Raw genomic sequence first — 14775 nt, forward strand, 5'->3', positions numbered from 1 at the left:
TTTTTATAATTAGAGAAATATTTTGCTATATGGCAATACATCAAATCATTAAAAATTGTTTTTATGTTTCGTGTGTTGCTGCTTTTTCTTCGGCGAAGTCTCAGCGATACGAACGGGCGTCCATTTTGCATCGCCATATTGAAATTGGTCGGACATCTTTGGACGCCATGTTTAGTCGGACATATTTTATAAACATTTTCGCGTAAATTTCAAATATTTTTGAGCACTAATTATCGAACTTTTTTTCACTGAAGTGTGTGACATAGTTTGCAGTGAAAATTGTCTGGAAAAAAACTTTGCCTACGCAGTAGTCCATATTTGTCTCCAGGGGGCCGTGCAGCTTTTGTTATAAGCTAAATAAAGGTAAACTATTTCCACTGAAAACAATCATACTTTTTGACACATTGTAACAAGTGTTTCGAAATTTTTATGTATTTACGGTTCAGGGTGTGTTCTAAAAGCCACAAAGACGAAGGTCATAGAACGTAGATTTAGTCTAGAAAAACATTGGCGTGGTCGTTTTATGTAATTGTTTCAAAAAAATCATTCGATTTGCCCGGCCGGTCGCAGGCTAAAAGCACACCTGGCACTACCGACTATCAATTTATTGCTTTTCAACGTTTTAAATGAAATAATGCAATTCGCAGTCATTCATTTAAGAATATAGACATGTTTTTTAAATTAATTACGCATGTAGATCGACTTGTAACGTGATATCAACACTTGTTTGAGGTAAAACGAGTTCGACGCCCATTAGTCCTTATCGACATTTGAAAACATACTATACAGCTCTTTTCCGTTATATGCGAAGGCACATTCTAAAAATAACGTACTACTCGAATTAAGTCGACAAGTAATAATTACTATTATCGTTAATTTCTATAACAATTCCGATATTACGACTGTAAACAAAAAATGACAGTAGGTCTTTTTAAACAGACTAATAGCACAGAACATACAGTATAATGCCACACTCCATTTAAGTAACAGTTTTTATAATGTAAATATTTTAAATTGTAATCCTACAGTACAAAATAATTTAAAAACCTACATTTATTTTTAAAGTGTTCTTGTTGCAAATTACTTCATTTTTTTTTTTACAATTACAAGTTTTTTTTACAGTTAGGCTGGCCTCAAAATGATGAATCAAGAGATAATGTGTGAAGTGGAAATAGGCACTCATGGTGGGATGGTAGAAATAGATGGAGATGAACAAGTTGGTGTAAAGGTAATGCTATGGGCAGAAGTATAATTATAAATAGTAAATATTTAAATTGTACATCAATACAACAATTGTAATCTATAATTTGCTATTTTTTGTTATTCTTTATTGACTGAATTATAACTGAATAATAATTAATATGATTATTATAAATAATTATTTAGTTTTTTTTTGTTATTTAAATTAATAAATTGTCAAATAAGTACAATATTTATCTCTAAAATTTTCTTATAATTAAAAATTATACATGCAACTTGTAGACTTAAAAAAAATCAGTATAACTTGTGTTCCATAACAATTATACTAACTTATTGTATAAATAATAAGCATTCAAAAAAAGATGAATTATACAAATTACCTTGTACAGGAAAAGCAAACTACGTTTTATAAATGATAAAAGGAATTCCTGTTGTTATAAAATAACTAATAACCTTTATTACACCTCTAAGTATAAAGCTTATATGATTTTTCTCAGTACAATCCATGTTAATAAATAGTATTAAGAAATACAATAAATATGGCAAGACGCGCAGTACTTAGACTATAGATCCATGTATTTTTGTCAGACATTTATACAGAAACAGATTAATAGGCTTTACTAATAACATTACTTTTAATAACTTATTGAAGCCTGCTTTGTGGCAATTATAAATTGTTAATTTTTTCTAAAAATCTGTATATTAATTAACTTTATTAATATGGCAGCCGAGAAAAAAAAAAGCCGAGATGGCCCAGTGGTTCGAACGCGTGAATCTTAACCGATGATCGTGGGTTCAAACCCGGGCAAGCACCACTGAATTTTCATGTGCTTAATTTGTGTTTATAATTCATCTCGTGCTTGACGGTGAAGGAAAACATCGTGAGGAAACCTGCATGTGTCTAATTTCATTGAAATCCGGCCACATGTGTATTCTACCAACCCGTATTGGAGCAGCGTGGTAGAATAAGCTCCAAAACCTTCTCCTCAAAAGGGAGAGGAGGCCTTAGCCCAGCAGTGGGACATTAACAGGCTGTTACTGTATTAATATGGAAGCTTGGAATGATATTAATTAATAATAATATATATATATATATATATATATATATATATATATGCGTAAATATACTGTGATGCAACTGCCATAATACGAATTTTCTGAAATACATCTCCGAGGAAAGCTCTGGCATCTAAATATAGCAGTCAGGTCATGTTTGAAACTTCTTGGCCAGTAAATTAATGCGCTATTGACCTTTGGATTTGTCAAATATCATTCTCTTCACAAATGTGTGCATCATTGTCTTGTTTTTTAGCCCGGATTTGAAATTACATAAAATAAAGATGCTGTTAATAAGCTATTATATTACTCTTTACTTTGAATCCAGTTTGTAATTAAATCATTTGAAGTTAAAATCCAATTTAATGTTAAACGAAAACAATTGTTGTGATGAAAACTATAAAATGTTTATAGTTAACTTTTGAGCTAACAAATTTCTTTACCAAGTATATTTAAACATTTCTATTGTACTCAATTTTATTGTATTTTAATTACAGTATGAGGAAATAGAAACGGGTCAATATGAGGAGTATATAACAGATGATCAGTACGAAGAGGTTGAGGAACAGGTCATCGGTATGCAACATTTAGAGGAAGGTATATCCATTGATTTTTCATAATTTCATATTATTTACACACATTGGACTTAATGAGTATATACGAATTGAATTAAAGCTACTGTATGAACCATAACTGTATTGAACATGCAAGAATGATAGCAAAATATGATTTGTTTTGGAAATATGTATATATTTTTTTATAGAATAGGAAGGCGGACGAGCATGTATGGGCCACCTGACGGTAAGTGGTCACCAACGTCCATAAATATTGGCATTGTAAGAAATGTTAACCATCGTTTACATCACCAATGCGCCGCCAACCTTGGGAACTAAGATGTTATGTCCCTTGTGCCTGTAATTACACTGGCTCACTCACCCTTCAAACCAGAACACAACAATACCAAGTACTGCTGTTATGCGGTAGAATATCTGATGAGTGGGTGTTACCTACACAGACGAGCTTGCACACTCTACCACCATTGAAATCTATCTATAAAAAAAATGTATATATTATATCTGACTTTACTGATCCATATATATTCAAAATGTATTTATCTTTTAAATGTTTTTTTTATTTAAGTGTGTATTTGATGTTATTGAAATGTGAGGCGTGCTGTAATTTATTAAATTAAGAATTAAATTAATTTATATCACTATTATTTGTTATCAATCTTTATGAAAGTTTGCTATAGTCTCCGTTGTGAATGGTCACTTTAACTGGATTCAAATCCTTTCATAGACATTGGCGCTGTAGGAAATGTTATCCTTTCTTTACATGGTCAATGTGCCACCTTATAGTGGAAAGATTACGTTGGCTTTGAAATCAGAAAACAATGGTTTGTGATAAGTGGGTGCTGTGCAGGCCGTCACGTACACTACCCTACTAAGTAAAAGATTGCCCAGAAAAGAAATCATCATCATCTCAGACAATTTTCGGCATCGCTGACAGACTATAAAATTTCAGTAGGCAGCGAGGAAGTGATTCTACCCGGTATGCCAGGGGAGGAAATGCTCCAACACCACACAGAGAACGCGTATGACGCAGGCTATCCCGCGCCAGCTTCCACGAGCAGGTAGTATCACTATGATAATTAATTTTCATATTTTTATTTTCATAAAATTGGAAGGCGAGCAGCGAGTCTCGTACTAGAAATTTTCAATTTATTTAACTCTATTGTATTAAGCGGCGCACGTCAGTACCAGCTCTAAGTCGGAAATGATTTTTTCCTGTATCTTCGACATTATTATTGTAATATTTCAAATCATAACATAATAGTACAATAATGAAATATTTCACCATATTCCATTCGAGGGGAGTAAAGATTTTTTTCGTGAATCCATAGTCATATATATATATATATATATATATATATATATATAGAATTATTATTATATCTCATTCATGAAAAACGATTTCCGGCGATACGTTATTTGGATGCGTGTATTTTGAAAATGTTATAATTATGACAGTCGTTCATTATCTTGTTTTGCGGTGATTTTCAAGTATATTAATACAGAATAACTCTTTATTTTATAATAAAGTATGGATTTCTGTACACTTTCTATGCCTTGTTTATGAAAGTTTATAAAAGTTTATAAAAGTTGCTTAGCGGCTGTTTAATTAAACACAGATGTCGCTCTTTCTGTCTGATTAGATGTAGTACATGTAAAAATTGCTTATTTATCTCTACGCCTCTCGCGATTGGCTGTACGTAAACTTTAAATTGTTATAACTTTCGATACAAAGAAAATCGACAACTCAAGATTACTCTCTGAGATGAACTTCAGCTTTATAAACTTACAGGAGTAGAAAAAATATGTGAGAAGTTCCGATTAACTCACGAGAATTTATGTGTGAACACGTTAACTCGTGTACCGATCTCACGCACACATTAACGCACTTAAAATAACTAATCTTACGCTGACGTCACCTGACGCTAAGATGTTCATCAATATATATATATATATATATTAGTGTAATACAATTTTCCTATATGTATAAAAATAACAGGTTACAATTTCTTCCAGAAGAGGTCGCGGCCGACCCCGAGTTAACGCGAACAACACGAGTAACATACATCATTTAATGCCTATGGGTGAGCTTATTAAATAATTATTTATATCATATTGTATATATATGGTATCAGTAAGTAACAGCCTGTCCAACTGCTGGGCTAAGGGCTCCTCTACCCTTTTTGAGGAGAAGGTTTGGAGCTTATTCCACTACGCTGCTCCAATGCGGGTTGGTGGAATACACATGTGGCAGAATTTCAGTGAAATTAGACACATGCAGGTTGCCTCACGATGTTTTCCTTCACCGTATAGCACGAGATGAATTATATAAAACTAAGAAAATAATTCGTTAAAGCTGTGTTCATTTTATATAAACCTTATTACATTAGCTTTAACGAATTATTTTCTTAGTTTTATTTCTTTATATAATACTAAAAAAATTGTTGGTTAAAGCTGTGTTCATTTTGTGAAAGCAATATTGTTTTATTCATATTGATTTTCCAGGCGAAGTGCCCATGGGTCTGATGGAAGGTAACACTGGCAGGGCAGCGAGACGATGGGAACAAAAACAGGTGCAAATAAAGACTATGGAGGGGGAGTTTTCGGTCACAATGTGGGCTACGGGGGAGGACGATGGTGAGATTATTATTCATACCATATTTTCCTTTACATGACAGAGCTTTGTGCAAGAGCCTGGGTAGTTACCAGCCACTCATCACATATTCTACCACCAAACAGCAATATTTATTATTGTTGTGTTGCGGTTTGAAGAGTGAGTTTGTCAGTGTAACTACAGGCACAAGGGACATTACATCTTAGTTCCCAAGGTTGGCGACCCTTTGACTTGTTAATATTTATTACAATCCTCATCGTCATAGTATGTGGGCGGTGTTGACCATTTAACATCAGATGGCCCATTTGCCAGTCTGCCAAACTGTTTTAAATTATGAAGTACAGTAACTTAAGATATATTATTTCGACACATATTAGTTTTCTTATGTTGTTCTCATAAAATATAACCAATTTAAAAAATATATTGTGTGTGTCAAGGTACTCACGAGAATTGATGTGAACGTGTTAGCTCGTGTACCGATCTCAGGCACACATTAACGCACTTACAATAACAAATCTCACGTAGACGTCACCTGATGCTCGAACTCTTACTTAGCCCCTTTTTTAACGCTCGAAAAACGCATTACGCGTTTCCCCCACGGGAACGGTGGGGGGGTATGTGCAAGGCGCTGAGTGCGCCCCGAACATCGGTATACCCACTAAAAAAACCAGCGGTACCCTTTTCGTCTTAACGAGGAGCGCCACGGGATCGCTTTCGCATGCTACCGTGGCTCGCTTAGCTTACCGTGTACTGAGTACTAAGATGTTAACAAAATCAAAACGTTTGTATTACAGATGACGGATCCAACCCAGAACCGGACCCCGACTACACGGAGTATATGACAGGAAAGAAAAATGTATTGGGAAACGAAACGATGCCTGGTATGTGTATATATTTTAATATCAATATTCCATTAAATGGTAGCTATGACACAGTATTATACTATTGTATTTACTAACGTATATATTGTTTATGAAATGTATGATTGGTTCGAAATAATAATAACAACGGCCATCTGATCCCAAATTAAGCTTGTACAAAGCTTGTACTAAACGAGACAACTGATATACTACTTTTCTTTTTGTAAATACATACTTATATAGATAATTACACCCAGACTCAGGACAAACAGACATGTTCATGCACACAAATGTCTGTCCTGGGTGGGAATCGAATCCACAACCTTCGGCGTGAAAGGCAAGTATCTACCAACCACGCCAACGGGCTCGTCAAAATAAATAAAATATATAAATTCATTAGCTTATTCGAAACACAGAAGTGGTAAAAACAAACAGACAATTTTGACCTTGAATTAAAGCGATGCCATTGGTCGAGATCTTGAAATGTTTTATGTCCATTTGAATGTGATATAAGTGAGTAATAACTGTAAAGCGTAATATAGCAGAGCTATTCACATAGTTATTAGTAAATCACATGGAATGTTTATCTAATGTTTGTATATATATACTTCTACTTCGTTTGGAAAATGCTATAGCCTTATTTACTATATAAAATAATAAAATAATAGTATATAAATATATACAGTAGCACCTTTTTAGGTCGAAAACCTCGCAAACTCGAAATAATGTTTTTTTCCTTTCTTTCAAGCTCCAAAACCTTCATTGCTCGAAATCTGACCCCTCTATAAGTCGAAATAATTAGTTAGGGAGTCACAAGTAAATTTAATACGTATTTTCCCTTTATGAATCGAAAAAATAAATTTGTATGCAATAAACCAATTCTATGAAATGATAACTCAAAATTAAAAAGTAAATCCTAACCTCTACAAGTCGAACATATCCTGAAAAAATGCGCTTAAGTCGAAAACTCTTTAACTGGAATTTTTCGGTGTCTCCGTTCAAGTTCGACTTAGAGGTTTTACTGTATAAAAAAATTACATAAATATATTCACTGCTACAAATGCTTGTTTATTATTCTATTAATTTATATAATTATATTTATATAATGTGTAAACACGTTCCAGGTTTAGACCTATCTGATCCGAAGCAGCTGGCGGAGTTCGCGCGTCCGGGACACAAGATAAGATTAAAGAAACCGTCTCCGGAATCTTCAGATAGAACTATAGGTGTGTAATTGTTTTAAATAATTTTTTTTATTTATTAAACCGCGTGTGAGGGGGGGGGGGTGAAAGGAACACGATATGTGTCCGGTTAAGATACGATGTCCTTTTGCGTATTCCGGAGAGAGTATATGCAAATTTTCGTGATGATCGGTCAAGTTAGAAAGTGTAACAATAATAATAATATCGCGGGACATTATTCACACACGGCCATCAGATCCCAAACTAAGCAGAGCTTGTGCTATGGAAACCAGACAACTGATATACTACATATACTATTTTTCTTTTGTAAATACATACTTATATAGATAATTACACCCAGACTCAGGACAAACAGACATGTTCATGCACACAAATGTCTGTCCTGGGTGGGAATCGAACCCACAACCTTCGGCGTGAAAGGCAGGTATCTTACCAACCACGCCAACCGGCTCGTCAAATGACAATAAAACTATCTGAGGATTAGTATAGAAAGAGGAGAGGAGGCCCCTAGCCCAGCAGTGGGACATTCACAGGCGGTTCGCACCAACCGACCTAGCTAAGTAACTGAATCACGATGTAATATTGACTCTTTGTCTGTTTGTTACGAGCTTTAGAAACGATATTTTTGTTAACTGTATTAAAATAAGTATATTTTTGTGTTAATTTTGTAAGTAATCACTTAAGACTTTCTAACGATTATTATAAATGCAAACCTAACATCGTTAAATTTTGAATACACTTTGTTAAGGGGGTATAGAAACGGACCCAATGCCTATCACCTGCACCCCCTCCCTTACGTGTTGTCGAGGGGGTGATTAGTTAAACAGTTCTAAATCTTTCGAATGCCAAATAGATGATGAGATAATATTGTGAATAAATCAATGTGAGAGTGTGTTGTGTTCCAGCGTGTCCACATAAGGGCTGCTCGAAGATGTTTCGCGACAACTCCGCCATGAGGAAGCATCTGCACACGCACGGGCCGCGCGTGCACGTGTGCGCGGAGTGCGGTACGTACGTCCCTATCTGTGCACGAGACACTATGTACGGTCGGAGGCGCTAATAAGCGGTCTCAGTAACTAATAAAATAATATATATTAATATTTGTGTTGGCAATTTCTAATCTAATTTACTTATCAATATATACTTAGCTATATTTATTATATACTAGCTACCCGTACGAAGCTGGCGCGGGTAGCTTGTATATACTGAATGATAATTAATGTATTCTGTATTCACAGGTAAAGCGTTCGTAGAGAGTTCAAAGTTAAAACGACATCAGCTCGTCCACACGGGGGAGAAGCCATTCCAGTGCACGTTCGAAGGGTGCGGGAAGAGGTTCTCGCTCGACTTTAATTTAAGGTAAGTATTATTATTTTACTTATAAAGTAACATATGAGTATATCCCACTACTGGGCTATGGATTTATCTCCCTTTGAGGAGATGGTTTGGAGCTTATTCCACCACAATGCTCCAATGCGGGTTGGTTCGTCATTCGTGATTTCACATGTGTGGTATCACGAATGATAAACACAAATTGCTTCCTTGGATTCAAACCCGCGATCATCTATTATTCCATCTCGGTTCCCGTTCTTGGATTTTTACTTTTAATCCTGAAATTTCGATTGTAAAGATGTCTGGAAGTAACAACATACAGGCCTATTAAACAAAAATGTTGTGTACATGTATGAGTATTTCCTTCTCAAAAAGAGAAGGAGGCCTTAGCCCAGAATGGATGTCCCACAGGCTTTCTTTTTGGATATTTAACAAATATTATTCACATTACGAACGCGCAAATTTATAATTGGATTTTCGTTAATCTAAAAGTATATTTGTCCTGTCCGTATTAGTCACAACTGTCTCGCTAACAACACGACCACGGTTTTGTGGTTTGCGAGTTGTATGAGCCTGCTAACAAAATAAATTAAAGAGGTATGGCAACACACGTCGCAAAAAATTGCGGCAATTTAATAAAGCGAAATTATGATTACAGAACACACGTCCGAATCCACACCGGAGACAGACCGTATGTCTGTCCGTTCGACAGCTGCAACAAGAAATTCGCACAGAGTACCAACCTCAAGTCGCACATACTAACACACGCCAAAGCTAAGTAAGTTATGGATGTATTAAATAAATAATATTTATAAGTAATTTATTTATTTTTCTCCTATCAATAATATTATGTCGAACTATTTGTTCGACATAAGGTAAATTATTAAAAGTCAAAGTAAGAACTTGGAAAAGTAATTCAACAGATTGTTTTCTTTTTGTTTTGTAATTGCTTACAATTTTTAATTAAATAAAGAAATAGCCAGGACGGGATCGTTTCATTTCCTAGATGTGAAATCAGCTATGGACCCGCTAATTGTATAATAACATTTTTTTCACAAACATTCCTTTACGATATTTAAATACATCAACAATAGCAATTCAATAGCAGCGTTGTCAATTTCTAAGCACTACCCTATAAAATATTTACCAAACATATGCAGATGTGTTCTCATTCTTCAGTACTTGTTGTTTCTGTGCATCTTTTTTTCATATTGTTTATAACTAATCAAATTGTGCTTCCCTTACAGATCAAGAAACTCACTCTCCCGTAACGGTGGTGGTGCCTATGAATCAGCAAGAACAACACCTCAATTCGTTCAGCTCGAAGTATCCCCGGACGACTCTAATCCACAACTGATTTTCTACACCCACGAGTGATGTGACATATAACGTGAATGTTATATGCGGATTAAGTGAAGTGATAAATAGAGTGAATAAGTGTACAGTGATTTAAAAACAATGTGATGAACTGAGTTATATATGTACAGTCTTATATTAAGTTCATAGCTAGGTGTATATTATATAAGGAGGAAATTTTTCATCCAGAGTTTGGAATAAATAGATATCAAACTATACTATATTCCAAGAGGCGTAAAGATGAACAAACCTTATTTGAATGTTCCATGCGGTTTGTTAATGGCTCTGCCATATTATGCACAACAAACAGTTTTTAATATATTTCTATTTATGATACAATATGATTCCAATTTAATTTTACAACCAAAAATCTGTTAACAATTACACACATGTTCAAAACACCATTTCTCATGAATTCATATAGAATAGATCTCAAGCAATGATGTAATGTCGACTTATGGTCAAAGTAGTTTGTTTATCTTTACTCCTCCCTTTGTATTGGGCTATAGATTTGCAGTTTTGTAGACATAAAATCAGTCCTTTCATCTTTTTTTTTTTTTTTTAAATCCATACTACAATAACAATTGTTGCATTCTAATACTAAAATATGTATACTTCTATGAGAAAAAAAATAATTAGAAAAAAAAGGTATAGATTTTTTTTTTTTTTTTTGGTTAGAATTATAGACTACAGTGTTTTGATTCGAAGATATCACACTGAAGTTTGTTGATTTAAAAAATAAACAATTCTCGTTTAATGTTATTAAATGATAAAATATCTCATATAGTAAAAACAGTGATTTAAATTATAACTTTAATTGTTTTTTTTTTAACTTGGTAGGTGTTGCCATGTGAAATATCTAACACCGTGCATAATAACTTCCTACAAATTACGCTTTTATATGGTAACACTAATACATTTTAATGTAATTTTGTAGTTGTAGAACATTTGTAAAATCATGCATACATAGAAATTTAATTAAATAAGGTAATACATAGGTATTATTTCGTTAAAACAATGTCAATTTAACTGGAAACAAGTGTATTGAATGTGGTAAAAAATTCTGCAGTTTGGGTCAAATCCGGACCAGATTGGTACAAGACCAAGGCTTGTAGAGATAGTCTAAACCGAACAGTGGGCTATTGAGGATGATGGGTAAATCTCTTTTATCAAGCCAGGTTGTACAAAGTTTAAGGAAATTAGTCAATTCATTTATATAAGTTACTACTTACAAGCTTAGCAACGTCAGATCCAATGATGTTTTGCCACAAACTTGCCTAAACTGAAGTTAAATCCAGGATGTCATGGTTGGCAATCATTAAGATTATCTGTTAGACCAATGAGGCAGATCAATTACGGGAGTAGGAACTGATACAATGCCAAAATATTTGTTGATCAATTATTAAAATTAAAGTCTCAGAAATTGGCAATATTATCGTAATGTTATAATAATGTTTTCATATATAAATAGACTTATATCCCGATACGATATTCAAGGGTCTTGCTCACGAATAGTAGAATTGTTTACGAAGCATTATTGTAAAAAATCATTGGCTTGCAATGTATGGATCAAAGGGCTAGTAATAATGGATAGCAGGATAAATGTATGAATATTACAGACACCAGTGTATGTATAAAAAAATTAATTCTACTATCAGTAAGCAAATTTTTTTTTAATACACAAAAAAAGTTTAATGCAATAATATTTTTAAATTTATCGTTAGTATTACCAAGAATAATATAGTTACTAAATATTATAAGTAATTTTTTTTTTTTTAATTCAAAATACGTTCATCAAATGTATGCATGATTTTACTCGTTTATTTGTAAATAATGTATAGATATGCCAAAAAGATGTTTGTAATATAGATTTTATATATAAATATTTTCTATTGGACGTCTGAGGGTTCTCCTGGGGAGGGGATTTATATGGTATATATTCTTTTATATCTTAGCCTGTTAATCTGTTTCAAATAATAATAATAATATTTTTTATCAAACTAAAAATTAAACATCATAATGCTTATTAGCCTCGGCCTTATCGGTTTAAATAAGCCAATATAAATTAAATGTGATCTAAATTTAAATTAATGGTTCGATAATCGAGCACTTCATAGTGTCCCATTAATGATAGCAATATGTATATGTCCAAGGGTTTATGTGAAATTTTATTTGATCATCATTAGTGACTTGGATGAAGTTTCTATTATATACAACACATTACTTACACAAATTACAATAAAATTAAAAAAATATATACATTAATGTCTAAAATAACACACCGTGTGTGATTGTTAATGTTCTATAAAACCAGTGGGATAAACGCCTATGTATATTTGACCATGATTGAAGAACAAAACAACAAAAGATCTCAAGTGCCTTCACCAAAAGACCATTTCTCTTGTGGAAATCCTTGTTGTTAAGGGACGGTTAGTATTTCTTACTGTGCCAATGTGTTCGGGTAGAGTTGACCACTTAACACCAGGTGGGCCATATTCCATTCTGCCTATGTATTAAATAATAATAAATAAGAAGATAAGACTGAAGTCTCCAAGTATTTTAATAAGAGCTGTGGTACTCGTACTTCACTGCCTTACACTGGATCTATATACATAATATTAAATGAGCCATTGATTTAACATTATATGTTTAACATGCTAAGATATAAATAGATATATTTTATGTTTTTAATATAATTTATAAAGAATGTAAACAAATTGAAAATTTACAGTTTTTTTTAACAGTTTTGGTTAGTTAAAAGTACACTGATTTCTCTCTTTGTGACTTCATTGATTGACACACAAAAACAGTATCGGTTAACAAATTATACAGGAGAGAATAATTTATTTACATTTTTTATAAATTAATGAAAACAAAATGAAGATGATGGTCAAGATCTAGCCGGTACATACATAAGTGTGCAGATAGTATATTATATAATAAGTGTTTTCATCTTTTGTTGGAGTAAGTTTAAAATGACTGATAAAAATAATGTTCTTTTTTTTTACTAAAGAGGACGTATTGCAAAGTTTGAATATATATTTTTTTTTAAATAAAGAACAATATTGTAATTAATACAATATCAAGTTTTGCAATTCGTCTTAAGGTTGTGCAAAGCAATCTGTAAAATGAAAATAAATTGTAAATATTTATAATAAATGTTTTTAATTTGTTCAACATATCCTATAGTACGTTCCTATGGCTGGAAAGTTAAAGGTAAACAAACCTTAGATTTACATAGTTTAATGTTATGCACTATAAACAGTGCTTGATTAATATATATTTATTTATAATACAACACTACTCCACTCAACTTCACTTTCATTACACTTCAAAAATTCCGATAACTTTGGTAGTTACTGGTGGGGCTTTGTGCAAGCTCGTGTGTGTAGGTACCGCCAGCTTATTAGATATTCTACCGCAAAACAGCAGTACTTTGGTATTATTGTGTTCCAGTTTGAAGGGTGAGTGAGCCAGTGTAATTACAGGCACAAGGGAAATAACATCTTAGTTCCCAAGGTTGGTGGAGCATAGGCGATGTAAGCGATGGTTAACATTTCTTACAATGCCAATGTCTATGTGCGTTGGTGACTTACCATCAGGTGGCCCATATGCTCGTCCGCCTTCCTATCCAATAAAAAAAAAAGTATTACGATATAAGCGTTTTAAGTTGAGCTGGTATCGTTTCGTAACTATATAGGATAAAATGCCGTTGTTTTACTTCCGTTAATATTGTTAGGTTTTAGAAATATGTATAATTCAATGAAACCGCGGAGCACGGTTAGTAGAGAATAAATCTTCTATAGTTCAAAGTCTGTTTGTTTGACTAAAGAGAAGAATCTTAAAGTGAGTGAGCCAGTGTAACTACAGGCAGAATTGATGTAAGGAATGTTTAATATTTCTTACTATTAATTGCAAATCCTTTACAATATTCCCTACAACATACGTAAGAAACAGTCCGTACTGTAAGTAAAGTGAGTACTATATAGCACAGGATATAACGATGGCCAAATGGCCAAGAGGTCAGTGAGTGACAGAACCGAATCGGCCCATATTCACTAGTCTAAGGCAGAGTAGGTACGAATGCCAATTAATAAGGGGGGGGGGGGCGATTAGCTACCCTCGCCCCTACCCCTTAATTTGACACTATTTTACTCTAAAACGATAGGAAATGATAGTTCGCAAGTGACAAAACCTTAAAACTTTAATCATGAATCTCTTGTTAAGCATCGGTTTCCGCGGGGGGACCCGTGGTACAGGGGGTTTGTAAACCCCGCCCCCGTACCTCTCAACCACACTTCCCACCCAAATTGGAGATGCGAATTTCTAAAGCGTTTCCGATAAAAGTGAGTAATTAGTTTAGATTTTAAAAGAATACAGATATTTAAAAAACGTAACAACAACAAAATATGTAAATGTCGACGTCAGTTTAAATAACCCGTACAAGTACAATGGGAGTACTATATAATGTACTATTCTCAAAACCGACTGTTTCCATACGGCGTAACTTCTGTTCTTCCCATCATCCTTTATTATATATTTTATAAATCCGTAAGACCATACAAACGTGGCCTCTTTCATGT

The 14775-nt window shown here is 33.5% G+C and overlaps 1 protein-coding gene across 4 annotated transcripts; it reads left to right on the forward strand.

Moving 5' to 3' along the window:
* Positions 1-66: 66 nt before the first annotated feature.
* On the forward strand, positions 67-13197 carry LOC126778884 (transcriptional repressor protein YY1-like). Of its 4 annotated transcripts, none has more exons than XM_050502626.1 (12): positions 67-363; positions 1123-1228; positions 2754-2853; positions 3766-3889; positions 4845-4912; positions 5334-5465; positions 6237-6323; positions 7427-7528; positions 8410-8511; positions 8743-8863; positions 9495-9614; positions 10084-13197. In XM_050502626.1, exons 2-12 carry the CDS (start codon positions 1139-1141, stop codon positions 10211-10213), a joined length of 1176 nt encoding a protein of 391 aa, XP_050358583.1. In that variant the 5' UTR covers positions 67-363; positions 1123-1138; the 3' UTR covers positions 10214-13197. The 4 variants fall into 4 exon arrangements, with proteins under 4 accessions (XP_050358583.1, XP_050358584.1, XP_050358585.1 ...); XM_050502627.1 differs by having other exon boundaries at positions 4848-4912; XM_050502628.1 differs by having other exon boundaries at positions 3781-3889.
* The last annotated feature ends 1578 nt before the right edge of the window (positions 13198-14775 follow it).

Source organism: Nymphalis io, chromosome 27, assembly GCF_905147045.1.
Source record: "Nymphalis io chromosome 27, ilAglIoxx1.1, whole genome shotgun sequence".
Lineage (NCBI taxonomy): Eukaryota > Metazoa > Arthropoda > Insecta > Lepidoptera > Nymphalidae > Nymphalis > Nymphalis io.

Coding starts and splice junctions, on each gene's coding strand:
- LOC126778884 (XM_050502626.1), top strand. CDS start 1,139: ATGATGAATCAAGAGATAATGTGTGAAGTGGAAATAGGCACTCATGGT. Junction 2,854..3,765: donor TATGCAACATTTAGAGGAAG/GTATATCCATTG, acceptor CATCGCTGACAG/ACTATAAAATTTCAGTAGGC. Junction 6,324..7,426: donor GGGAAACGAAACGATGCCTG/GTATGTGTATAT, acceptor AACACGTTCCAG/GTTTAGACCTATCTGATCCG.